A 26,244-nucleotide genomic window follows, 5' to 3' on the forward strand; every position below is an offset into this window, starting at 1 on the left:
TGGAGGATTTTAATGAGTGACTTTCTTACCCTTCACCCATACTATATATACCCTCATTACCCACAAATGTATGAGAGGCTATTCAGATAGAAAAACCCTAGATAGGTTTTCTACAAACACACACCCATCTTTTGAGAGAGAGCTACTCCTCCTTAGTGAGAAATCATTGTAGCCTCTTCTCCATCCCTCTCCCATTATCATACTTGAGAGGAGATTTGTACCCAAACACAACCCAACCTATTCAGAGTGTAGAGAGTGCTTTGGAGTTGCTGGGAAGCATTGCGAAGAAGCCAAGGATGGCAGATGCAACATGGAGCTTGTTGCGGGATCCGGAGAACTAAGACAAGACACGGTTCCGAGAAGCCTTGTTGGAGTAGGAGCTTGGAGGGCTTAGGTACATCGGGTAGATTAGGCTTGGAGGGTCTCTTGCTAACCCATGTATCCCAACTGATTGTCTAGTGGATCGATTTCCGCTTGGAGGGCGGCGGAGAGGTTTTTCGCCGAGTTCTTCGGTTTCCTCTTCGAGAACACGTCTTGGTGTTTTCTGTGTTTGCATCCTTCTTCCCTACTCTTTTATATTCCATTATACTGCTGTTTCTTAGTTTATGGATTAGAGTAGCTTACTTGTTCATCCGCTCGCATTTACACTATTCCGCACTTTGTATTAAGTTTGTGTAAAATCTATGAGCCGTAATTTTAATTGGGGGTCTAAATAGCTCTTGTGTTTTCAACACATTTTTCGAGCTTTCAATTGGTATCAGATGGGTACACTTGTTTTGGTTTCATTACCTAAGTGTGATCCTTGACCCCGTGTGTGTTTTGCAATGGATAATGCTTTACATGCTTGTATGGATGTTGTTGATTGTAACATGCCATGTGTTTGTGAAAATGCCTCTATGAGTGTTTATCCTAATGATTGTGATGCCATTTATATGAATCCATGGGTGTTGTTGACAAACTCTTGAAGAAAGAAGCTAAGAAGTTTAAAAGAATTTGAGCAAGTTCATTTGTGAAAAGGATGATTTGTTGCTAAGCTCAATGAATCCATAAATTGGTTGAAAAATATAAAAAGCTTGCTGAAAATTCTCTTGAAAAGCTAAAGAGTTTGAGTGTTTGAATATGGACTTGGATGCTAAACTTGTTTTGTCTAACAAACTTGTTGATGATCTTAAATCTGAAAATGAATCTCTTAAGATGCATGCCAAGTGTTTGATTGCTGAACCTATTATCATAAATGATGAAAATATATGTTGCAATCATGTTGTGGTACCCGATTTTGTGCCTAATGTGTGTTTTGCCTCAAAGGACAAATCGGTGTACATTCCTCCACATAAAAGAAATCAAAAAGTGGAGAGAAAGACTCTTAAGCCTAAGCCTTTGTTTAGGTCCAATCCTAGGGAATTGAGTGGATCTAAGTTTGTTCAACTTGCCACCATTGCGGTGTGATTGGTCATATAAGGCCTAATGTTCTAAGTTGAAGAGAGAACAAACCCAAGTTGCTAGATCCATTCCCAAAAAGCCTAATGGACCTAAATACATTGTTTGTCACCATTGTGGTGCCCTTGTCATCTTAGACCTCATTGCTCTCAGTTTCAAGCTTTTAAAAGAATCAAAAGAAAAGAGAAACTTGAGCTTCTTGCAAGTTGTGCTAAAAATGATAAACCGGATTTGAGTGAAAATAGCATGTTGTTAAAGAAAGTGTTTAATGCTCTTAACTCCTTGACTATGTCATCTCTGGTTCTCATTCTCCCAACCCTCGACTCACTTCTCTTGAGACACTCATTCAAGCAATCATTCCGTTTGGATGAGGAAGGGTTCTTATGGTTGAGCTTTTGCTCTTTTGGTCCTTGATCTAATTCTTTCGATCTTTGTGGACCTTTCATGCATTAAATGTCATATCTTCATGCATTTGTGCATTTTGCATTTATTTGTATGCATTGCTTTTGTTTTGATCTCACTTTTATGTCTTTGTTTTGTGTGTAAAAAAAAAAAAAAATCCAAAACCACATAAAAAGTGAAAAATTCAAAAAGTTTGATCGTATATGTTTGAGCACATTTCACATGTGAGTTTGGCCTAGTACCTTCGTATTAATGGCATTGTGCATTTACGAGCTTAGCTTGTTTTGTATGCACCTAGTTCTTTGTGGGAGAAATCTTGAATACTATGTGTGACTGTTGTAAATAGATCTTCAAGCTTGTCATGAATGATTGGTCAATAGTCTTGTTGGTCTTGATACTTGCATAGACTTGTGTCTATATCTCTTCCCACTTTATTTTTTTTAAATAGAGCTCACCAAATGTAAATCTCCAAATGAAAAGAGATATTGAGCTGCAAAAGCCTGTCGCACATACTAGTATTTGACTAGGAAAAAGGGAAAGCGACTCTTTTTAATATGTTTTGTATGGTGCTCCAAAAGCCAAAGGCTAATTATCAATGTTGAAATATCATAAATTTCAAGCACCAATCTCAAAATGAGATGTTTTTGTCCAAACAAAATAAAATGGACCAATTGTTATGCCTTATGCAGAAGCCAAATGAAAAGCTTCTAAGTTTTGTATTCAATGTGTGGGAGGTCATATATACTCATTTCTATAATGGAGATTGTCCACTTGATTTCGTATCAGTTGTGTATGACCCGATTAAATTGATCATTGAAGCTTCACTCTAGTCTAAGGACTATTCCACACTTGATCCTCACACACAACACACAAGACTTTTGTTCAATGAATGTCTATTTCATTTGTGTGATTGTACGTGTTCAAATGTGATGTGTGTGTGAGGCAGAATGTTTCGCGACTGTCTCGCGGGAAGGCCTTACCCGCGAGACACTCGCGAAAACGACAGCCTGGCATGACTCTTCAGCTTCCAGTCATGTGCTTCTCACATGACTCTTTCGCGGCTTAGCTTCCAGTGACACACCCGCGAGATCCACTGATCTTCAATAAAGCTTGAGTCTTCACTAACTTGATACTAAACCCAATACAATTAAATCCCACAAAATACAAGGAAATGAAATAAAGTAATTACAACACATTTTGTCATGGAATAAAGCCAATATAAAACATAGTTGTAAATCACAACTTTACACTATCAATTAAAATTGTATATATATAAACATCAGGAACAATACCGTTCCTTTTCATTTCTTCAAACAATAAAAAGGCATTCTCTACCTTGGAGGCATTACACAAAAAACCAATCACTTTAGCATAGGTACTAGTATCAGGTATGAATCCCTTACTCATCATCTCACGAATAACAGTATATGCCTTCTCAAATTTTCCAGCACCACAAAGACATCGAGCAAAATTGCTGACATTGACCATATTCAATACGACCCCTGCATCAAGCATCTCACCATAAGCTTTCTCAGCCAGCTCCAAAACATCTGAACTTGGTAATTCTTCATTGCCGCATATACTACCAATCAAGATATTGTAAACCACATAACCTGGCTGGCAACTGCATTTGACCATTTTCTTAAGCAACTTATAGGCATAAGAATAATCCCCTGATCTGCAAAAGGCATGAACAAGAGAATTAAAAATCTTAGGACTAGGATAACAACCTTCTATGATCATCATACTAAGAATTCTCTTACACCTACCAAGCTGTCTTTTCCTCAAACACCCACAAAGCAAAGTCCTATATGTCACAACATTGGGAATACAAGAACTAGTCCGCATTCTGTTCAAGAAATCCATAGCTTCCTCAAAAAGAGAAGCTTCACACAGCCCAGATATCATCTTTGTATAAAGAACTGTGTTGGGCACAATTTCTTCCTTCTTAAACAGCGAGAGAGCTTCTCTCCACCTCCCCGCTTTGCAGAGAGATTGCGCAAAACAACCTAAGGTAAACTCGGATATTTTTATAAAATAACTATAAAATCCAAACAATATCATTAGTTAGGCAACGTTTCAAACATATTTCCTTTCTAACAATTCGACTTAAGAGGAGTCGATTTTTGGGTTATAAAATTGAGTATATTGGACTCAAGTTTCCTTTTTTAAACAGCAGATGAGGTGGCTAAAAGTGTCCACGTAGACCATAAATCGAGTTCACTGGAGTCGTTTTATAAGCCCAGAAAATGAGTCCACTGGAGTCGTTTTATAAGCCTAGAAAACGAGTCCACTGCACTCGGTTTAGTGTAGAGGAAATCGAATACAATTTGCTCAGTTTCCTTTCCACGCGTCCATCATCGCGCGCACTAAAAAACTGAAGTTCAAAACTAAAAAGAAAAAACTGAAGTTCAAAAACACCTCCACCCTCACTCAGTCTCTGTCACTCTACTCTCACTCTCAGCTCTCTCTCTCTTATAAATGTGTGTATATAATGTGTCCAAAAAAAACTAGCAAATAATCACAATATATTAACAATTAATCACAATATTTACACTAACAAATAACAAAAACAAAACTTTTCCTAATATGTTCTAAATTTTTCTTCAAAAAAAAACTAGCAAATAATCACATTACTTGAGATGATGAGTGTTGTGTGAGTATAAGTGAGAGAGAGTAGGAAAGTGGTATGAAGAGGAGCTGTTGTTTGTTTTATGAAGAGGAGTTTTATGAAGAAGAGCTGAAGGAGTTTTCTGATATGTTCAAAAAAGAGCTGAACGTGTGACCGGGTAAGAAGTAAAATAGGTCCCAGTTGGGACCCATGGCAACACGTGGAGGGGATGGGGACCATTCTTGGAAATTAAGTTCAGAGGATTCGATTTCCAGCTCAGTGCACGTGGCCTCTGCCATGGATGAGACTGGGATGAGACATCTGATGTTGAGTAGATGAGACAGGATAGTAGGAAATCGAGTCCAGATGAGACGATTTCTATGTATAGAAATCGTCTCCTCTGGACTCGGTTTCTGTACATAGAAATCGTGTCCTCTGGACTCGGTTTTTGTGTACAGAAATCAAGTCCAGAGGAGACGATTTCTGTACATAGAAACCGAGTCCAGAGGACACGATTTCTATACATAGAAATCGTCTCCTTTGGACTCGATTTATGGCCTACATGTAAACTTTGTCCACCTCAGCTGCTGGGAAAACAAGGAATAAACTACAGGGAAGTCGACTCCAGAGGACTCGAATTATTAAAAACGAAATTAGTTTGAAAGTTTGCCTAACTAATGATATTGTTTGGGTTTGATGGTTATTTTCTAAAAAATCTCCGACATCTCCCTATGAACCAAATAAGCTTGTACCCGATCAGCTTTAAGAAACACTTGAATCAATGCATTATATGTCCATCTCGTGGGCTTGTACCTGAAACCTTTAACCCGAAACACTTGAATCAATGCATTTTGGCAACACTTTAGAATCAAAAAATTAAGCAACTTCCCAAGCACTTCCTTGTCATCATCCTTAATCTCTCCTAAAATATAATGATTATATTTTGTTTTAATTTATAGAAATAACAATTACAGTAAAATTTCATATCCACCAAAATTTGCTTTTATAATAATATTTAAAACAAAGAACGTACGTAAAGTGTGCAATGAAAAATTTAAAATAGGGTACTCGAGTTCACCACGGTGGAACTATAAAATAGGGTACTCGAGTTCACCAAATTCGAGTACTTGAAAAAGTGGTAGATTCCTGTTTATTTCCGAAACAGTATTTTTTTGCTAAATATTTCGAAAATTGATGGTAAAGGGCCATTTTGGCCATGATATCTTACTATATCTTTTGTTACGGTAAAGGATAAACCCACAGTGACCTGGAGCCTCTCTTATTTGTGGTTCGGTGGAGTAAGACGAAAGCCCAAGCCTACTGTGGGTCCACGAGAGCACACATTTCTTCTGTTTTTTTTTTTTTTTCTTTTCCTTGCTCCTTCACGTGTCTCCAGGCCGCTTCACTTTATTCTTTATTCTTTCTCTGCTTTTTATTTCTTTCATTTTACTTCACACGCTGACTTCACTAGCTCATGATTAAATGTTTCCTGGGCACTTTTACAGTTTTACCATGTCAAATTGAGTAGTGGGTCACTTCTTATTCTTTATTTTGTTGGTCTTCTCTTGAATTCATGCCTAGCTGAGTGTAATTTGGCTTGATTCAATTGACCTAGCCTCACTTTGCATGTAAAGCCCTTGTTACCTACAACACAAAGATATTGTATTATCAGTCACAAAATAACATAAAAGTAAGGCTAAATATGTAGATATGTGAGTACTTTATTGTATATATTTCATGCACATCACCTTGCTTAATCCCCCGGGTTAGGGTGATGTGTCCCCTTTGCTCCCCATTAATCAGTACTGAGTATGAAGCAGTTCGCACCGTTTCCATAGCTAATTCCACCCATTGGTCTGGCAGCCCTATTTTGAGCATAATTTGTCGAAAGAACTCCAACTCCACTTGATCATATGCTTTACTAATATCCAACTAGACCGCCATGTGGCCAATCTTTCCTTTCATCCTGTTTCTCATGTGATGAAGCATCTCATAAGCCACTGTAGTATTGTTTGTAATCAGTCTACCGGGTACGAAAGCTCTTTGAGAGTCGGAGATGACATTTGGTAGGATGGTCTTCACTCTTTTGGCTAGCACATTTGACACCAACCTAGAGATCACGTTCCCCAGGCTAATAGGTCTATATTCAGTGATGTGCTTTGGATTCTTCAACTTCAGTATGAGCACGATGTGGGTATAGTTCATCTTGTGTAAATACTGACCTGAGTGCAGTACCAAAATCACTATCAAGGTTACATTAGGACCCACGATGTGCCAATACTTTTGGAAAAAGTATGGTTGTTGGAAAAATAATAGTGAATAAACAAGTTTGTTACAACAAACAATATCCCAAATAATTAACAAGAATGTAAATAAGCAATGATAATATAAATTAAAGTAAAATTAGGAACAATCTCACAGTGCTATAGAATCACGCAAAGAGTATTGTCCTTAAAGGTTGATTCGTGTCATCCTAAGTAAAACTTGGTGCGATTGGTTCTCTTGACCAAACAACCCCCCAGGATTAAACTATAGTGTCGACCTTTGTGATGTATGCACTTCCACTCACAAAAGGTTTAAGAACAACCCTCTATTGCCTTTCCTTAGAACAAATATTCTTGTAGAAAAATATGTGGGAGAGAAAGATAGTAAAGTTGTGTATATCTAAAATATAGAGTAGTAAAAAGACCCTTTTGAAAAATATGTTATTATGAGTATTATATAGGCTACTTATGAAGATAATAGTCTATAGTTATTGGTTACTAATAACCCTTAAAAGCCCAACGGCTATATTATTAATTATTGTCTAATGGCTATTTTTCTCATAATTGTCCAACGGCTATTTTACTTATAAATTTCCAACGGCTAGAAAATAAATAAGAATAAAAGTGTTTGGAACACACACCCACACCAACAATGGTGACATCCCATCTGGGCCGGGAGACTTTGACGGATGCATTTGAAACAAAGCTACATGCACTTCGTCTTCTAAATACGGTAGTAGTAGGGTCTGCCTCATCCCATCCATTACTACTCGTTCCACATTGTTCAAGACCTCACTGACATGTGACAGATTTGAGGTTGTGAACAAGCCCCTATAATATGATTCCGCCATCTCAGCCACTTTATTCTCCTTTGTTTGCCAAATCCCATCTTCATCGGTCAACCCCTTTATATGATTCTTCCTCCTCCACTGACTAGCTCTTTGGTGAATGAATTTTGTGTTTTTGTCTCCCACAGGGAGCCAAATGGCCTGAGAACGTTGCCGCCAAAAAACCTCCTCATGATTAAGCAAGTCATTGACTTCCCGACGTACCGAGTTGATTCGGTCCAAGTTGTGTGCATAATCAGTAGTTGACAAGTCTTGGAGTTCTTGTCGTTTTGCACCTAACTTGGTCCTCGTATCTCCAAAGACAGTATGGCTCCATTGTACCAAATCATGTCTGCATTTTTTTATTTTTTCAAACAAACAATACATCAGACTGCCCCTCGGTTGGGTTTCGGTCCAGGAGGTCCAAATCAATTCCTCACAGTCCGCATGTGCCACCCACTTTTCTTCAAAACGCTGCATTTTCCTTCTTTGTATCGGCCTGGTACTGTCGTGATTGGTGTTCAATGTAATGGGATCGTGATCCGAGTATGAGGCAGTATGGTGTATTACTCTGGCCATTGGGAACATCTCCCTCCACTTTGAATTTGTGCAAGCTCAGTCTAAACGTAGTTCTACAAAGTCATCACCAAAGAGCCCATTCCACCATGTATAGGTGTACCCTTGAGCCATTCTCCTTCATTTTGTTGAACATAAAGTTTTGATTAGTATATCAATAAAAAAATAGAAAGGTTAGCTTTGCAACATTTGCTCATAAATTTTTTTCTTTATATATAGGACTTGCATGGTTGACCTATTACGGAGAGCCAGCATTATATTGGCCTCTTTTGCACTTATGTTTTTATTTATTATTTATTTTTATAATTTGATAGTTGAGGGTAGTTTGATTTAAACCTTATAACTTTGGGTGGTGTTAATTGAACTAAAAGACTCCTATCATTTTAGTCCTACCTTTACTAAATAGCAAAAATTATTACATATATTCAATATATGCATTATGCTTCTCATATCAGATTGGTTCATAATCATGGAGATAAATAATTAAATACTAGTTTATCAAAATTTTAGGGAAGCCAAGTCTTACTTCACCTACTTCAACTTTACACCACTGGGACTTTTATGTAAACTTAAAAAATGGTAGTCAACATACAGGTGTATTGGTCTTAGTGGACTCCCATCCCATTCAACACGTACGACACATGGAATGGCATCTAAATGGAGTAATGTTAGAGGTACACAATCTTTTCCATAATTTTATTTTTATTTTTTGCAAATGTTATTGATTTTTTTTTTTTTTTTTGACTGAAGACGACAGAGTTATTGATTTTTAAGTAGGCTCACAATAACTTATACTCTCTTTTTTATTGTTTATCGTTAACAGTTTGTTGCTTCAATTATTTTGAAAATTTTATGAATAATAAAAATGATTTCAATACAATTATTTCATCTAAGTAAGGCAACAAAGTACAATAAAAAAATTGGGGACAAGAAATGAAAAATTGAAAAGTACTCCACTTTTTTTCCCCTTTCTTTTGTTTTCCCTCATGTTGCCACACTTTAAATCTTATGCAAAATCAATGTTCCAACATTACTATTTTTTTTTTTTTTTTTTCATTTAAGGATCACCAAAATTACTAACTTTGAATTTCAATCCAGTAATACGGAATCATAAAAAAAATGCCGCTACCATCCTATATAATAAAATATTACAAGATGTCACATGACAATATCTTTAATATACATAAAATTAATTTTATATCAAATCCTTTTTTATAATTCAATTTTATATCATATGATTCAAATAGAAAAATTGAAATTGGAGACAGTAAGATTGGCAAATCATAATGTGGCTTTCTGTTTTCTTGAATAAGACTAGAGCTAGAGAAAGAACAAATGGATAAATTACACCAATTTTCTTTTGGGTCACTAAGTAGTTCAGGTTTTGAAAAGAATGCTACCGTCGTTAATGTATCATCAATAACTCATATATTGTTATATTGTGTATTCTTCAATTAAAATAAATAAATAATAAGGAAAATAGTAGTATTACATTTCAAATTCATTAAACATTAGCGAGGAGATAGCTCTGTGATTGACACCTCATTTATAGAAGCTTGGACAGAGCTACTTCTAGATTGATTTGACTCTGTCACCCTTGAATCATGCTCCCATTGCAAGCAAATGTTTGATTCAGTACCACTATTCATAAAAAAATGCAGGTTCTGAAGGTATTGGTAGAGTAATAGAGTAGCTATTAAGCATGAGAACAACAGATGCCATAGTTGGTCTATGAGCTACGTTTTCTTGAACACATAATAATCCAATGTGAATACATCTCATTATTTCGATTGTCAAACCTGCCTTCAATGTGGGATCTACAAGATTTGAAACTATACCCTGTTTCCAATTTTTCCATGCCTGCAAGATAATTTAAACTAACTAATTTAGTATTCAAGAAAAAATTATTTTATAGTGTTTTAAAAAGAAATATATTTGGGCTACACAACTTGATGTATTTCTTTATTTCCTTTAACCTCCTCATCCTTCATTTGTGCTAGATTCCTATGTATTTGGTATAAAGCCAACTAGCGATACAAGCTACATCAATAATTTGTAACTTTATGGACAATATTAGTGCCATACTAATAGGTACAGGCCAACGAGTAGAATACTCGATACTCCACATCCTAAAGATAAAAGGGTATTGTTTCAAAATTTTCCACTCCCGTTGAGCCCTTTAATCCCCTCACCCCCACCCCACCACATGGTGGTATTTGAACATGCAGTCCGACCTACCACTCTATACTTATGGGGTGTATGTGCCATTAGACCCAAAAATAAAAATACTTACATAGCTTAGAAGGTCCTCAATATTCTCTCCATTTCGGAAGGAGCTATTCTTTCGTCCACTTATTATCTCTAACACTAGCACACCAAAACTAAAGACATCAGACTTTACTGAAAATTGTCCATGCATTGCATACTCTGGAGACATATATCCACTGCACATTCACAATTATTTTCAACAATACTTATTAGCCTTTCATATTGTATCTATTGATACAATGTAAACATAAAGTATACCTATGTAAGATAGTAGATTGTCAAAAAAAAAAAAAGTTTGATACTTACTAGGTCCCCCAATTCTATTGGTATTGCCTTCGCTTTGATCAAGTTCAAACAATCTTGCCATACCAAAATCTAAAATTTTTGGATTCATTTCAAAATCTAATAGGATATTGCTTGGTTTGAGATCCCGATGAATAATACGAAGTCGAGAGTCTTCGTGACGGTAGAGAAGACCTCGTGCAATGCCTCCTATGATTTTGTAGCATCTTGTCCAATCCAGTAGTACACACTTGATTGGATCTACATAGTCAATCAAATATATTATATTGGACTAAAATGTGAAGGAAATCTATCCACAAAAGACATGTAAACAAAATAAATTACAATGAATATAATTTTGAAATAAAGGTAGAAGTAAAATCATACCAAAAATGAAGTTATCAAGACTTCCATTGGGCACAAACTCATAAATAAGAAGCCTTTCAATTCCTTCCAAGCAAAATCCTAGGAGTCTAACTAAATGCCGGTGTTGAAGCTTGGCCACTAACGAAACTTCATTCTTAAATTCAAGATCTCCTTGACCAGAATTTTTTGACAACCTTTTCACAGCAATAACTTGTCCATCGGAGAGTTTGCCCTGAAACCGTATAAGATTAGAACATATTTAACCCTTTGGACTTAACGTGTGCATCATGACTACAAACTTTTCCAATTTTGGGTGGGGAGTGTTTGAATCAATATCCTATTTCAATCATGAGGCTGGTCCTGCCCATTAAATTATCCTTTTTAAGGTTATTGATAATGTTAGATTTACCTTGTAAACAACACCAAATCCACCTTGTCCAAGCTTATTTGCATCAGAAAAGTCATCTGTTGCAACTTTAATAGTGCCAAAGCCTAACTGAAAAGACTCCACACTTCTAATCTCATCCACAGATTTGCCTGAACAAGACGTTAGTGCATTATTTAAAACAACACAATTTAAAATACGTGCATGCAACAGCAATGACCTCTAAAAACTAATTTTTTTATGAAAATCTTCTAGATAGGAAACTCATGTCTATTAGTATATAATAACTTTTTGTTTGCTTTAGTGCAAGTCAATTTATTGATGGAACACGTTGATTATTTTTAATTTGTAGTAGCTAAGTATCATTTTATGAAAAATAATAAATAAATAAATAATCCCCACAGTATGTCGTGTTTTATGTTAATACTTGCTGGGAAATTTGTCCTCATAGGCTCATAATATAGGTGGAATTTTTTGCTCCCACAAATATCACACATACCTGAGAACTTTAGGAAGCACATCTATGTAACCAAGCGCATAATTTCTGACATTTTTTGTTATTATCTTTGCAATAATTCAAATTTTGGAGGAGATACTGACGGTACTGGAGGCGGTGGAGACAGTGATGGTGATGATGCATTATCAGCTGTGGCGTCATAGAAGAGACCGACCTCAAAACCTTAAATTACAGCTGAACTCTCCCACCTTGCTTCCCATCACAACAATTTGGTATTTCTTCCATAGCCCCAGCCAAGCAATCACTGCAATCTTGATCGGACAAATCAGGTGTGCACTGCACAAGTGAATATAGTGTTTGATTGTTTGGCGCTGTTGCATTTCCCGCTGCAAACTTACGAAGAGAACCACCTTTTGCAGCTTGACCTCTTTGGCTATCCAACAAGGTCCTCAGGTCCTGACTGAACTGATCATAATTGGCTGATACGTTATATGGGTTCCACATATAGAAAGAAGGACTATCTTCCATGATGCCAAATATGTCTCGGAATGAGTAGCGTAACACGCAATAGTCATACCATCCTATTGCTTCCTTTTGATTGGAACAAAGCAGAGGGAGAAGATTTGTAGCGTTATTGAGGCAACTACGGCAAATATCTGGCTTGACATCTCCTCTACAAAGTCCAAGTGAATATACTTTGTCAGGGCTTTTGCCATAAGAAAAATTGTAGAACCCATAGTCAATTTCTGTGTTGGAGGAGAGGGAGGAGAGGACTTGATTGAGGTTTGTATTGTAGGTACTGTTGCTTGTGTAGTTACCCTTGTCTAAACAGAAATGGTATAGGAAGTCTGGCTGAGCAATGGCTTGAGAAACCAGTATGCAAATGGAAACGAGGAAGACAAGTCTTGAAGAAACCATTGCCATGTGTTTAAGGCAAGACTTGGGTTAAGAAACTTATTACTTAAGCTTTTAGAGAGAGGGGTGAACTAGTGGGCTGAGTAAAGACTTAGAAGAAAAGGAAGTCCTTGACTTTTTTTTGAAACATTCAACCATTGTTTCTCGATACTTTTCAGCCAAACTAACGTGTCCAATTTTTCTATGTAAATACGAGTGCAAGACTGTAAGGGCATAAGAAGAATTGACCAACAGATTAAGTCCTCTTGGGAACGTTTACAGTGAACAATATTCCACGGCTAGATATAACCTTTTTTTTTTCTTTGATTTGGTATAGGAGATAATTACTAGTAAAACTTTACATGTTTTCTTTACGATGATTGTACATGTTTTCTTTGCTCTAATAAAATAGTCAGTCTTTAATAAAATAAAAATTATAAGTTTATTACAACTTTTGGGAAGTGAGGTCTCGCTTGCACCACTTGGCACCGGCATTACAACTTGGTGGGGACTTCCTTGTTATGATTGTCGCAAGTTCCTAGATGCAAAATCCACACATTAGCTACTTTTTGGAGAGAAAGCTTCCATAGTTTAAATAGGACTGACAAAAACAGTTCTAGCTTTAGTCTAAATAAGATAGAGGTTAGTCAATTCTACAATATTGAATACTGTGAATCACAAGATTCACTTCTTACAAATTATTGAAATAAAACAAAAAATATATATGACTACACAATAGAAAAATATAAGAGAAAAATCGATTATCTTCAAAAGAATAATCTACGGTATGATTGTTTTTATTGTGTATGTCTTAATGTTTTGGATTTGAGTACTTATTGATGATTTACTTTTATTTATTTATTTTATGAATAGATGATTACATAATAATGGGTTGTTGTTAATAGATTTTCTCCGTATCATTGCAGCTTTTTAGGGATTGTGAGCTTTTTTTTTTTCCTTTTTTTTTTATGTTTTGCAATTGAAATTTAGGGCCAAGATTAAGATTCGATGTCGTTTTTATGGGCTATGACTTATGAATTGGTTAAGTTTTAGAATTTGAGATTCCCATCTATAAAGTTGTAATTTACAACTATATGTTTTGTTGGCTTTTATTCCGTGCCAAATTTGATTGTAATTATGTTCAATCTTTTGTATCATATATTTGCTATGGGATTTAATTGTAAGGGTTATGTGTGAGAGAGAGAGAGAGAATGTGAAGATTCAAGCAAATTGAAAGCTGAAGAGTTTTCGCGGGTAGCTCGTGACTAAACATCCCGTGAAATGATGCATATGCCCTCTACATGACTGGAATACGAAGAGTCAGGACAGGATGGAGACAGCTATGTTTCGCTAGTAGCTCGTGGGCAAGGCCTTCCCACGAGATACTTGCGAAACATTCTGTTTTGCTAGATTGTCCTATCTAATACACATTTTCTGTGCCCACACTATATATACCATCATTACCCATAGATGTTGAGGAGTGCTTCTGAGAGAAAACCCTAGTCACAAACCTTGAGAGTTAGAGATTGTTATACCCACATTTCTCTACACAATTGCTTGTGGATTTTCCTCAACTCCTACCTCTCCATTTTCATACCATTGAGAGGTTGATAGCCCAAACACTTACCACACCCTTTCAGAGTGTCAAGTAAGGTTTTGGTGCTGCTAGGAAGTATTGGAAGAAGCCAGACTTTGGCGGATGCAATTGGGCGTATTGCGGGATCCAAAGAGCTAGACAAGACACGGTTTTGAGAAGTCTTGTTAGAGTAAGAGCTTGGAGGGCTTAGGTACATCAAGTAGATTAGGCTTGGAGGGTCTTTTGCTAACCCATGTATTCCAATTGATTGTCTAGTGGATCGATTAACGCTTGGAGGGCGACGGAGAGGTTTTTCGCCGAGTTCTTCAGTTTCCTCTTCAATAAAACATCAATGTGTTATCTTGTGTTTGCATTCTTCTTCCCTACTCTTTTACCTTTCATTTTACTGCTGTGTTATAATGATTATGGGTTAGAGTAACTTGTTTGTTTATCCACTTGCATTTACTCTATTCCGCACTTAGTATTAATTTAGAATAGCTCTTGTGTATTCACACATTTTAGAGCATTCACCATATACTATTGATTATGCATTTTAATTGTTGTAGGTGGAATTTTGTTTTGTTTATATGTTGTGACTTGATTATTCACTACAACTTTTTCTTTTTTCTTTTGCGATTAAAAGGTTGGATTCAATGTCCTTTTTAAGGGTTATATATTGGTTTGGTTTTAGAATTTGAGATTCCAATGTACTATTAATTATGCATTATTATTTGACTAATATTTTTCTGACTTTCTGTTTCATAAACCTGTAGCCATTTTTCTCTTTTAAACTTTTTGATTGTTAAATTTTCTCTAATCTCATGGTTTAATTCATTGTGGTTCCTAGGATCAGTAGATTTGGTATTTGAAATTGTCTTGCAAGTTTTAGTTCGGTGTGATTCATTGTGGTTCCTAAGAATAGCAGATTTGCTATTTGAAATTGTCGTGTAAGTTTTAATTGCTTAAAGTCAGATTCTTTTTTTCTCAGTCTCTCATAACAAGGAAGTACACACATGAAGTGATTTGAAGAAACTACTTTTTAAAATTTTTAGGGGATATTGGACACTATATGCTTAAATATACTATGTTATTTAAGTTTTAATATATGTAGTAGAAGTATGATAACTAAGTTTATGTTGAATGCAAAGTTCATTAATCTGTAAAACGATCCCGCGCATTGCGCGAGTTAAACACTAGTATCCATAGTAAACAAAGTCATAATAAACTCTCACTTTGTAAACAACTATTTTATCTTTGAGTATCCGGTTTAATCTTTTACTTATTCACATTTATTGAAATTTAATTTCAATACATATAAGCTTTAGTAACTCCTTACAAAAGTGGGTGCCCTAAATAATCAATTCTCATTAAACTTATCTCAAGGGGACATTTCGTGTCTGTATGGAAAGAGATTATGGATTCCATCTTAAAAATATGTGTTCCCTTAACACTACGTGTGGTTACCCAACATACTAAGATTTTGACCGTGAATATTAGATCTCACTCCTGATATATCAAAGTAACCTACATTTTATGATCGTGTTCACTATCCTTTCAGGATTGAAAGTCTATGAAATTAGAAGTTGTGAGATTAATTATTCAGGTAATAGTTGTTGATTGAATAATTAATCTCACAGCGGTTTACTTCAATATGTCTTAACTCTTAAAACACATCAACACATCAACTAGAATTCTCCACTTCTATGATCAAGACAAATCATCTTAGTTGATGTGTTATAGTCTTCGCAAATGAAACACCCAATTTCATCACCGACTACGAACTACGTTTTGGGTTTATAAAGAACTTGTGATTTATATCTTCTATGACTAAATCACATGAATCACATACAATACATCTCAAGGACTATGATAATGTTCCATTAGTTTATTTATATATAGTCTCATATAATTAAACAATTTAATTATTTATGACATGCCAATAAATTGGATTTTAGGGCATAAACCCCAACGTAAATACCCTTTTTCCCCTTCATTTTGTTGAACATAATGTTTTGATTAGGATATCAATATAAAAAATAAAAATAAAAATAAAAATAAAAAAGGTTAGTTCTTGTTGAAGTGGGCCCACGTGTGTGGCTTGAATTGCCACAAGCCCATAAGGCCCAAACAAGCCCAATATATATATATATATATATATTTGGAGTCCTGGAGCCGACTTGATAAAGTAACATGTGTGTGTAAGGGCGCACGCACTTTATGATATGCAGCAGCAAGTGTAATTCTAAAAGGTCCTAGTATCATATAACTGTATAAGAATAAAATAGGAAGAGAAGTACAACCGCATCAGAGAAAAAATTGTGGGTTCTTCATTCTTGTGTTTTTCTTATGAGAGAAAGTTAGGGTGTAATTGGGATTTGGGTTTTTTGATAATGTTCCTGTGTACTATTGTATCTCTCTATTTTTATAGTGAAATTTCTCTATCGTCGCCGTGGAGGTAGGCAGTTTACCGAATTACATAAATTCTTGTATGCTTGTTATTTAATTTTCGCTTATTCAGTGTTATTGATTTGAGTCCTGGAGTGCTATTTGCACAACAACCTTGAAATATTTGCCCATAAAAATTTTCTTTATATATAGGATTTGCTTTGTTGACCTATTACAGAGAGCAACCATTATATTGGTCTCTTTTGTTATTATGTTTTTATTTCTTATTTATTTTTATAATTTTATAATTGAGGGTAGTTTGATTTGAACCTCATGACTTCAGGAGGTATTTATTGAACTAAAAGACTACTATCATTTTAGTCTTACCTTTACTAAATAGCAACAATTATACTTCTCATATCAGATTGGTTTATAATGATGGAGATAAATAAGTACATACTAGTTTATCAAAATTTTAGGAAAGCCAAGTCTTACTTCACCTACTTCAACTTTACACCACCAATGGATGGGGACAGCGGACAGGCCGTAAAAAGTGAACATGACTCCAACAATTGATGCATGTTCTTCTGATTAGTGGGAGACACTTTTATGTAAACTTTAAAAATGGTAATCAACATACAGGTGTAGTGGTCTTAGTGGATTCCCATCTCATTCAACACGTACGGCACATGGAATGGCATCTAAATGGAGTATTGTTAGAGATACACAAATTGTTATTGATTTTATTTTATTTTTCTTTGTTGACTGAAGAGGACAGAGTTATTGATTTTTAAGTAGGCTAACAATAACTTACACCTTTATTTTATTTTATTTTTTTATTGTTTATCAATAATAGTTTGTTACTTCAATTATTTTGATAATTCAATGATAAATAAAAACTGTTTCTTTAGAATTATTTCATCTAAGTAAGGCAACAAAATTCAACAAAAAATGGGGACACGAAGCGAAAAATAGAAAAGTACTCCACTTTTTCCCCCTTTCTTTAGTTTTCCCTCATGTTGCCAAACTTTAAATCTTATGCAAAATCAATATTCCAACATTACCATTTTTTTGTTTCAAGAATCACCAAAATTACTAACTTTGAATTTCAATCGAGTAATACGGAAGCATGAAAAGGCCATTACCATCCTATATAAGTAAAATACTACAAGACATCACATGACAATATCTTTAATATACATAAAATTAATTTTATATCAAATCCTTTTTTTATAATTAAATTTTATATCATATGCTTCAAATAGAAAAATTGAAATTGGAGACAATAATATTGGTATATCATAATGTGGCTTTCTGTTTTCTTGAATAAGACTAGAGCTAGAGAAAGAACAAATGGATAAATTACACCAATTTTCTTCTGGGTCTCTAAATAGTTCGGGTTTTGAAAAGAATGCTACGTTGTTAAAGTATCATCAATAACTCATATATTGTGTATTCGTCAATTAAAATAAATAAATAAGGAAAGTAGTAGTATAACATTTCAAATTCAATAAACACTAGCGAGGAGATAGCTCTGTGATTGACACCTCATTTATCGAAGCTTGGACGGAGCTACTTTTAGATTGATTTGACTCTGTCACCCTTGAATCATGCTCCCATTGCAAGCAAATGTTTGATTCAGTACCGCTATTCATAAAAAATGCAGGTTTTGAAGGTACTGGTAGAGTAATAGAGTAGCTATTAAGCATGAGAACAACAGATGCCATAGTTGGTCTATCAACTACGTTTTCTTGAACACATAGTAATCCAATGTGAATACATCTCATTATTTCGGTTGTCGAACCTTCCTTCAATGTGGGATCTACAAGATTTGAAACTATACCCTGTTTCCAATTTTTCCATGCCTGCAGGATAATTTAAACTGACTAATTTAGTATTCATCAAGAAAAGATTATTTTATTGTGTTTTAAAAAAGAAATATATTTGGGCTACACAACTTGATGTATTTCTTCATTTCCTTTAACCTCCTCATCCTTCATTTGTGCTAGATTCCTATGTATTTGGTATAAAGCTAACTAGCTATACAAGGTACATTAATAATTTGTAATTATATGGACGATATTAGTGACATGCTAATACGTACAGGCCAACGGGTAGAATACTTGATACTCCACATCGTAAAGATAAAAGGGTATTGTTTCAAAAAAATTTCACTCCCATTGAGCCATTTAATCCCCTCACCCCCACCCCACCACATGGTGGGATTTGAACATGAAGTCCGACCTACCACTCCATACTTATGGGGTGTATGTGCCATTAGACCAAAAAATAAAAATACTTACGTAGCTTAGAAGGTCCTCAATATTCTCTCCATTTCGGAAGGAGCTATTCTTTCGTCCACTTATTATCTCTAATACTAGCACACCAAAACTAAAGACATCAGACTTTACTGAGAATTGTCCATGCATTGCATACTCTGGAGACATATATCCACTGCACATTCACAATTATTTTCAAAAATACTATTAGCCTTTCATATTGTTTCTTTTGGTATAATGTAAACTTAAAGTATACCTATGTAAGATACTTAGTAGATTGTCAAAAAAAAAAAAAAAGTTTGATACTTACTAGGTCCCCACAATTCTATTTGTATTGCCTTCACTTTGATCAAGTTCAAACAATCTTGCCATACCAAAATCTGAAATTTTTGGATTCATTTCAGAATCTAATAGGATATTGCTTGCTTTAAGATCCCGATGAATAATACGAAGTCGAGAATCTTCATGAAGGTAGAGAAGACCTCGTGCAATGCCTCCTATGATTTTGTAGCGTCTTGCCCAATCCAGTAGTACACACTTGATTGGATCTACATAGTCAATCAAATATATTATATTGGACTAAAATGTGAAGGAAATCTATCCATAAAAGACATGTAATCAAAATAAATTATAGTGAATATAATTTTGAAATAAAGGTAGAAGTAAAATCATACCAAAAATGAAGTTATCAAGACTTCCACTGGGCACAAACTCATAAATTAGAAGCCTTTCAATTCCTTCCAAGCAAAATCCTAGGAGTCTAACTAAATGTCGGTGTTGAAGCTTGGCCACTAACGAAACTTCATTCTTAAATTCAAGATCTCCTTGACTAGAATTTTTTGAAAGCCTTTTCACAGCAATAACTTGTCCATCGGAAAGTTTACCCTAAAACCGTGTAAGATCAGAACATATTTAACCCTTTGGACTTAACATGTGCATCATGACTACAAACTTTTCCAATTTAGGGTGGGGGTGGGGTAGGGGTGGGGGGGAAAGTGTTTTAAAACCGTGTAAGATCAGAACATATTTAACCCTTTGGACTTAACATGTGCATCATGACTACAAACTTTTCCAATTTAGGGTGGGGGTGGGGTAGGGGTGGGGGGGAAAGTGTTTGAATCAATATCCTATTTCAATCATGAGGCTGGTCCTGCCCATTAAATTGTCCATTTTAAGGTTATTGATAATGTTATATTTACCTTGTAAACAACACCAAATCCACCTTGTCCAAGCTTATTTGCATCAGAAAAGTCATCTGTTGCAACTTTAATAGTGCCAAAGCCTAACTGAAAGGATTCCACACTTCTAATCTCATCCGCAGATTCGCCTGAACAAGACGTTAGTGCATTATTTAAAACAACACAATTTAAAATACGTGCATGCAATAGCAATGACCTCTAAAAACTAATTATTTATCAAAATCTTCTAGATAGGAAACTCATGTCTATTAGTATATAATAACATTTTGTTTGCTTTAGTGCAATTCAATTTATTGACGGAACACGTTGATTATTTTTAATTTTTAGTAGCTCAATATCATTTTATGAAAAATAATAAATAAATAAATAATCCCCAAAGTATGTCGTGTTTTACGTTAATACTTGCTGGGAAATTTGTCTTCATAGGCTCATAATATAGGTGGAATTTTTTACTCCCACAAATATCACACATACCTGAGAACTTTAGGAAGCACATCTATGTAACCAAGCACATAATTTCTGACATTTGTTTGTTATTATCTTTGCAATAATTCATATTTTTCGATAACAAAAAGAAATAAACGAATTATTTTACTTACTTTGTGGTTTCTCCCTTGGTTTCCTGACTCTTAAGTAGATGCAGAAGGAGATTATAATTAGTACCACAAAAGAAATAATGGGTACAACTATGATGAGTGTTTGAGATTTGTTACTCTCCTTTCCTGCAAAACCAGAAATATGTTTACATAAAAAAAATCTGACAGATGTATGTTAAAAGATTCAAATGGATACAAGGAAAGAGTAACAAAATTAAAATTAGTTTCGAAACTTGAGAACTTATAGGAAAAGTAATAAGAACCCCTTTATAAATAGTTGTAAGCTTTTAATCTTATTAAATGATCGATTGTCCCAGAGTTTTAAGTTATTAAGAAATGATGAATTTAATTACTTAATTATAATTCTAATATACCTTATTTGCTTTTATACAGCTTTTTAAAGTCTATTTTTTTTTTTCTTTAATCAACATCCAGCAAAGCAAATAAGTATTCACCAAAAGGTTGCATCCAAATGGATTACATTTTAAGCTTAGTGGCATTGGTACCTTTTGCAGCAGGGGTGTTGTTTGATGCTGGAGGAGATACTGATGGTACTCGAGGCAGTGGTGGAGACAGTGATGGTGATGATGCATTATCAGCTGTGGGGTCATAGAAGAGAGCGATCTCAAACCTTAAATTACAGCTGGGTCTGATAACTCTCCCACCTTGCTTCCCATCACAACAATTTGGTATATCTCCCATAGCCCCAGCCAAGCAATCACTGCAATCTTGATCGGACAAATCAGGTGTGCACTGCACAAGTGAATATAGTGTTTGATTGTTTGGTGCTGTTGCATTTCCCGCCGCAAACTTACGAAGAGAACCGCCTGCAGCAGCTTGAACTCTTTTGCTATCCAACAAGGTCCTCAGGTCCTGACTGAACTGATCATAATTGGCTGATACGTTATTCATGTTCCACATAAAAAAAGCAGGGCTATCTTCCATGATGCCAAATATGTCACGGAATGAGTAGCGTAACATGCAATAGTCATACCATCCTATTGCTTCCTTCCGATTGGAACAAAGCAGAGGGAGAAGATTTGTAGCGTTATTGAGGCAACTACGGCAAATATCTGGCTTGGCATCTCCTCTACAAAGTCCAAGTGAATATACTTTGTCAGGGCTTTGGCCATAAGAAAAATTGTAGAACCCATAGTCAATTTCTGTGTTGGAGGAGAGGGAGGAGAGGACTTGATTGAGGTTTGTATTGTAGGTACTGTTGCTTGTGTAGTTACCCTTGTCTAAACAGAAATGGTATAGGAAGTCTGGCTGAGCAATGGCTTGAGAAACCAGTATGCAAATGGAAACGAGGAAGACAAGTCTTGAAGAAACCATTGCCATGTGTTTAAGGCAAGACTTGGGTTAAGAAACTTATCATTTAGGCTTTCAGAGAGAGGGGCGAACTATTGAGCTGAGTAAAGACTTTGAAGAACAGGAAGTCCTTGATTTTTTTGAAACATTCAACCATTTGTTTCTCGATTGCTTTTTTTCCAAACTAACGTGTCCAATTTTTCTATGTAAAAATATGAGTGCAAGACTGTAAGGGCAAAAGAAGAATTGACCAAAAGCGCAAGTCCTTTTGGAACGTTTAATAGTGAACAATATTCCACAGCTACATAGAGACGAAGATAACCTTTTTTTTTTCCTTGATATCCTAAGAAAAAACCTTATCTTCAATAAAAAATAATTTCAAAAAAGTAAAACTTTTTTGAATTTCACTTTGTATCTTCTTTGCAGAAAGAAAATTATTCTTCGATTTCTTTCTCAATTTATAAAAGTGAATAATTTGCAGAGGCCAATAATAAGGGAGGCCAATGTTTGATTTGGTATAGGGGATAATTATTAATTACTAGTAAAACTTTACACGTTTTCTTTACATGGCAATTGCAAATGTTTTCTTTGCTCTAGTAAAATAGTCAGTATTTAATAAAATAAAAATTATGAGTTGATTACAACTTTTGGGAATTCAGGTCTCGCTTGCACCACTTGGCACCTGCATTGCCACTTGACTTGGTGGGGACTGGCAAAAGAGAAAATGAAATTGACTTTCTTGTCATGATTGGCGCGCGCTTGTGCTGGAATTAATATTGGGGAGATTTTTACGCAAATTTTCAAAGTGGCAGGTTTATGGCCCAGTGGACACCCATCCCTTTCAACACAGCCCATAGAATGTGATCTAAGAGAATCAACAAGATACAATAAATAATGGGAGCAAAAGAAAAGAGAAATAGCAAGTTAAGAAAACATTATCTAATTTCAAACATCGCACTCGATAGTTATTTCACAAGTATAAGTACTTGTGAGTTGTGAGAGGTAAGGGTCAAGGTTCAAGTATCCAAGAAGGAGTTTTATACACATATACACTTAGATTAAGTTAGAGTAGAATTCTATCTTGTATAAAATAAATAAAAAATAAAAAACATTGCACAGAATTTCTAAAACTTTTCTAAAGGTGGATTTTGATTCATTCTTCATTTTGGCATGGAATATAGCCAACAAGATGGTTGATTAAATTCAACCTTACAATTTTTTCTTCAGATTGCTATTATGGAGTCCAAAGATAGTGCTCAGCCCCCTAATTATTTCTCATCTCTTGATATGTTATCAATTACCTCCATTCATCTAAATGGTAGTAATTATGCTCAGTGGGTACAGGCAATTGAAGTCTTTCTTCTTGGTAGAAAGAAATTTGATTACGTGATTAAGGAGCCTCCTATACCTACAGACCCTAAATTTGCTGCTTGGAGAGCCGAAGATGCACAAATTAGGAGTTTTTTGTGGAATAGCATGGAATCTAAGATCAGTTGTAGTTTGGTTTTCTTACCAACTGCTAAACTTGTTTAGGAATAAGCCAAGGAACTTTACTCTGGTGTTAACAATTTGAAGCGGATTTATGATCTTCATCAAAATTATTTCTCCTTGAGTTTGAGTGATATGTCTTTGGAAGACTATTATAACAAGTTTAAGGGTGTATGTGAAGAACTCAATATTTATCAGCCTATCACCTCTGATGTTAAAATTATGAAGAAACAACAAGATTCTATGCATGTTGCTCACTTCCTCTCTGGATTGCCTAAAAATTTAAATCCAGTAAAATCACAAATTTTAGCTAGTCCAGACCTCCCTTCATTTAGTGAAGTTTTTGATAGACTTTGACATGCCACATTATCTGATTCGAGTACCAAAATGGGGCAGGAACTTCAGCTTGACCATTTTGCTGAGAGGTACCTGGACAAGTTAGATGATGTATAGCGCCATAGGAATGCAACAGAGCTTGAAAAGCATATTGAGTATATTCAAGAGCATTATCAGATCGAAAAATTTTGATACGTTTGGAGAATTGTGTTTCAACCATTTTTGCAAAGTTACTGTAGATTAGTAAAATTTTAGAATGAGATTTCATAGGAAAAATCCAAATATAACAAGAATGATCATCAATAAAAATAACAAAATATCGAGTTCCACCAATACTAGCAACAGGAAAAGGTCCCCAAACATCAGAATGAATTAACTCAAAAATACTTTAACAAATAGATTCACTATTATTGAAAGGCAAAGCTAGTTGTTTTCCTAACTGGCATGAAGTACAATAAAAATTGTCTTTCGACACAGAACCTAACAAACCCTTAGAAGCTAATTGTTGTACCCGAGAAGAGGATGCATGACCAAGACGAGAATGCCAAAGTGCAAGACAAGGTAAGGAAGAAACCGCAGTGACTACAGGAGCAACAGAAACAGGAGCAACTGGTGGAAGATGAAGATTGTCCAGGGGAAACATACGCTCAACTCTAGGACCGCTCTTGCCCCGTCCTCGAATTCTGCACAATATACCCAGAATAGTAAAAAATAAGTCAATATCCTAGTTCAGCTAATTGTCCCACAGAGCATAAATTATAGGATAGGTCAAGTACATGGAAGAACCTAGGAACTGTGAGGTTGGAGGTCGAAACAAAACCTAGACTATTTCCATGCATGGTGGAACCATTGGCTATATGAATATTAAGAGGATGTGGTGCAGGGTCAAGTTTGGAGAATAAGGACAAGTGAGGTGTCATGTGATTCCAACAGGCAGAATAAAAAAGCCAAGTGTGAGACTTATCGGGTAAAACTGAGAGAGTAGTGGAAAGAGATGAATTACCAACCATACGAACAACCTGAGCTATGATGTCCTGTAGTTTAGTGAAGGAGAGGTTGATAGTGGATCCAGAAGACTGGGAATCAGCTGAAATGGAAGGCATCGGTAGAGTAAACTCAATATTAGCAACAGCAGTAGTAGATTTGTTACGATGGTAACAAGTCTCAATAGTGTGACCATGACGCTTGCAATAGTTGCAGAACTTTTTGTTAGTTTGCTTGCGACAATTCCCAGAGCCAGAGGAATCAAACCCTGATTGCGGAGGTTGCTCTGTGGGTGGAGCAGAAGGAGAAATAGCCAGAACATTAAGCTTATTTTGGGTTTGAAGGGTTGCAAGACGAGCTTCTTCTCCAACCAACTCATTTACAACAGTATCAAGAGAGGGAGGAGGACTGCGATTAAAAAGCTAACCTCAGATGGGCTAATAGTCCTTATGAAGTGACATCAGGAATTCATAAGGATGAAATTCATCTCTAACAGTAGCATATTGCTGAGCATCCTTTGAGCATGCCCAAGTTAGATCAAAAATGTCAATTTGGTCCCAAATGAAGCGAAGCTAATCATAGTAGTCATTGATGGATTGCCCTGGTTCTTGCCTGAGTTGATGCAATTCAACCACTAACTGATATTTCATGGATCCATGAGTAGTGGAGTATCTTTTGGCCAACATATCCCATGCCGATTTTGCATCATCAAAGCTACCCAACAGATTAAAGATGAAGGAAATAGAAGTGTTCCAAATCCATGTGAGAATCATGTGGTTGTGACTATCCCATTCAATCATGTGACTGATGAAGGCAGCATCTTCTTCACTTGCCCCCTTGATAGGAATAGTGATTGCACCAATACAATATTGCTAGAGTATGCAACCTTTAAGAAAATTGCGCATAGCTTGAGACCAAGATAAGTAATTTTATTCCCCTCTAATATAGTATTGATGAGGCGAGGAAGAAAAATATCCTTCTTATCCATTTAGAGACACAATATGCAAAAACAAACTACAAAAATGAAATCTACGTGAAAAACTAGGTAAGGAGAACCTAGACTGCAAAAGTCAACCCTAGAGAAAGTCAACGGTCAAAGTCAACACCGGTCAACGGTCAGCAATGATAACGTCAGCAGATGAATGGACGATGATGTGGCGATGATGATGTTAGCTAGGGCTGACATGGCAGTGATGACGTCATTGATGATGTTAGCAAGAACAGAGGCTGGTGCGTGAGGTGCGTGATTGAGGTGCAGCTTCTTTGGGCGGCGCATGAAGGCGCTTGCAAGCTCCGATGACTGCGAGACTTCCACAGTTGA

At 35.6% G+C, this 26,244-nt stretch overlaps 1 protein-coding gene and 1 pseudogene across 1 annotated transcript; both read right to left on the minus strand.

The window, feature by feature from the left end:
• Positions 1 to 9,518: 9,518 nt before the first annotated feature.
• On the minus strand, positions 9,519 to 12,905 carry LOC111986876 (cysteine-rich receptor-like protein kinase 44; annotated as a pseudogene).
• Positions 12,906 to 17,992: 5,087 nt separating this feature from the next.
• Positions 17,993 to 22,299, minus strand: LOC111986875 (cysteine-rich receptor-like protein kinase 44). Its single transcript, XM_024018558.2, has 7 exons — positions 21,311 to 22,299; positions 20,808 to 20,930; positions 20,209 to 20,336; positions 19,684 to 19,894; positions 19,320 to 19,557; positions 19,034 to 19,184; positions 17,993 to 18,595 (listed from the first exon to the last, which is right to left on the minus strand). Exons 1-7 carry the CDS (start codon positions 22,143 to 22,145, stop codon positions 18,248 to 18,250), a joined length of 2,034 nt encoding a protein of 677 aa, XP_023874326.1. The 5' UTR covers positions 22,146 to 22,299; the 3' UTR covers positions 17,993 to 18,247.
• Positions 22,300 to 26,244: the final 3,945 nt, after the last annotated feature.

The sequence above is a fragment of the Quercus suber genome, unplaced genomic scaffold, assembly GCF_002906115.3.
Source record: "Quercus suber isolate HL8 unplaced genomic scaffold, Cork oak 2.0 scaffold_74, whole genome shotgun sequence".
Taxonomy (NCBI): domain Eukaryota; kingdom Viridiplantae; phylum Streptophyta; class Magnoliopsida; order Fagales; family Fagaceae; genus Quercus; species Quercus suber.

Bases quoted from the DNA above. Each gene is read 5' to 3' on its own strand.
- LOC111986875 (XM_024018558.2), bottom strand. From the start codon at position 22,145: ATGGCAATGGTTTCTTCAAGACTTGTCTTCCTCGTTTCCATTTGCATA. The intron at 19,895-20,208 runs GTAAATATAACA...ACACGGTTTTAG, and splicing joins GATTTGGTGTTGTTTACAAG to GGTAAACTTTCCGATGGACA. The intron at 18,596-19,033 runs GTAAGTATTTTT...ATTATCCTGCAG, and splicing joins TTGAGGACCTTCTAAGCTAC to GCATGGAAAAATTGGAAACA.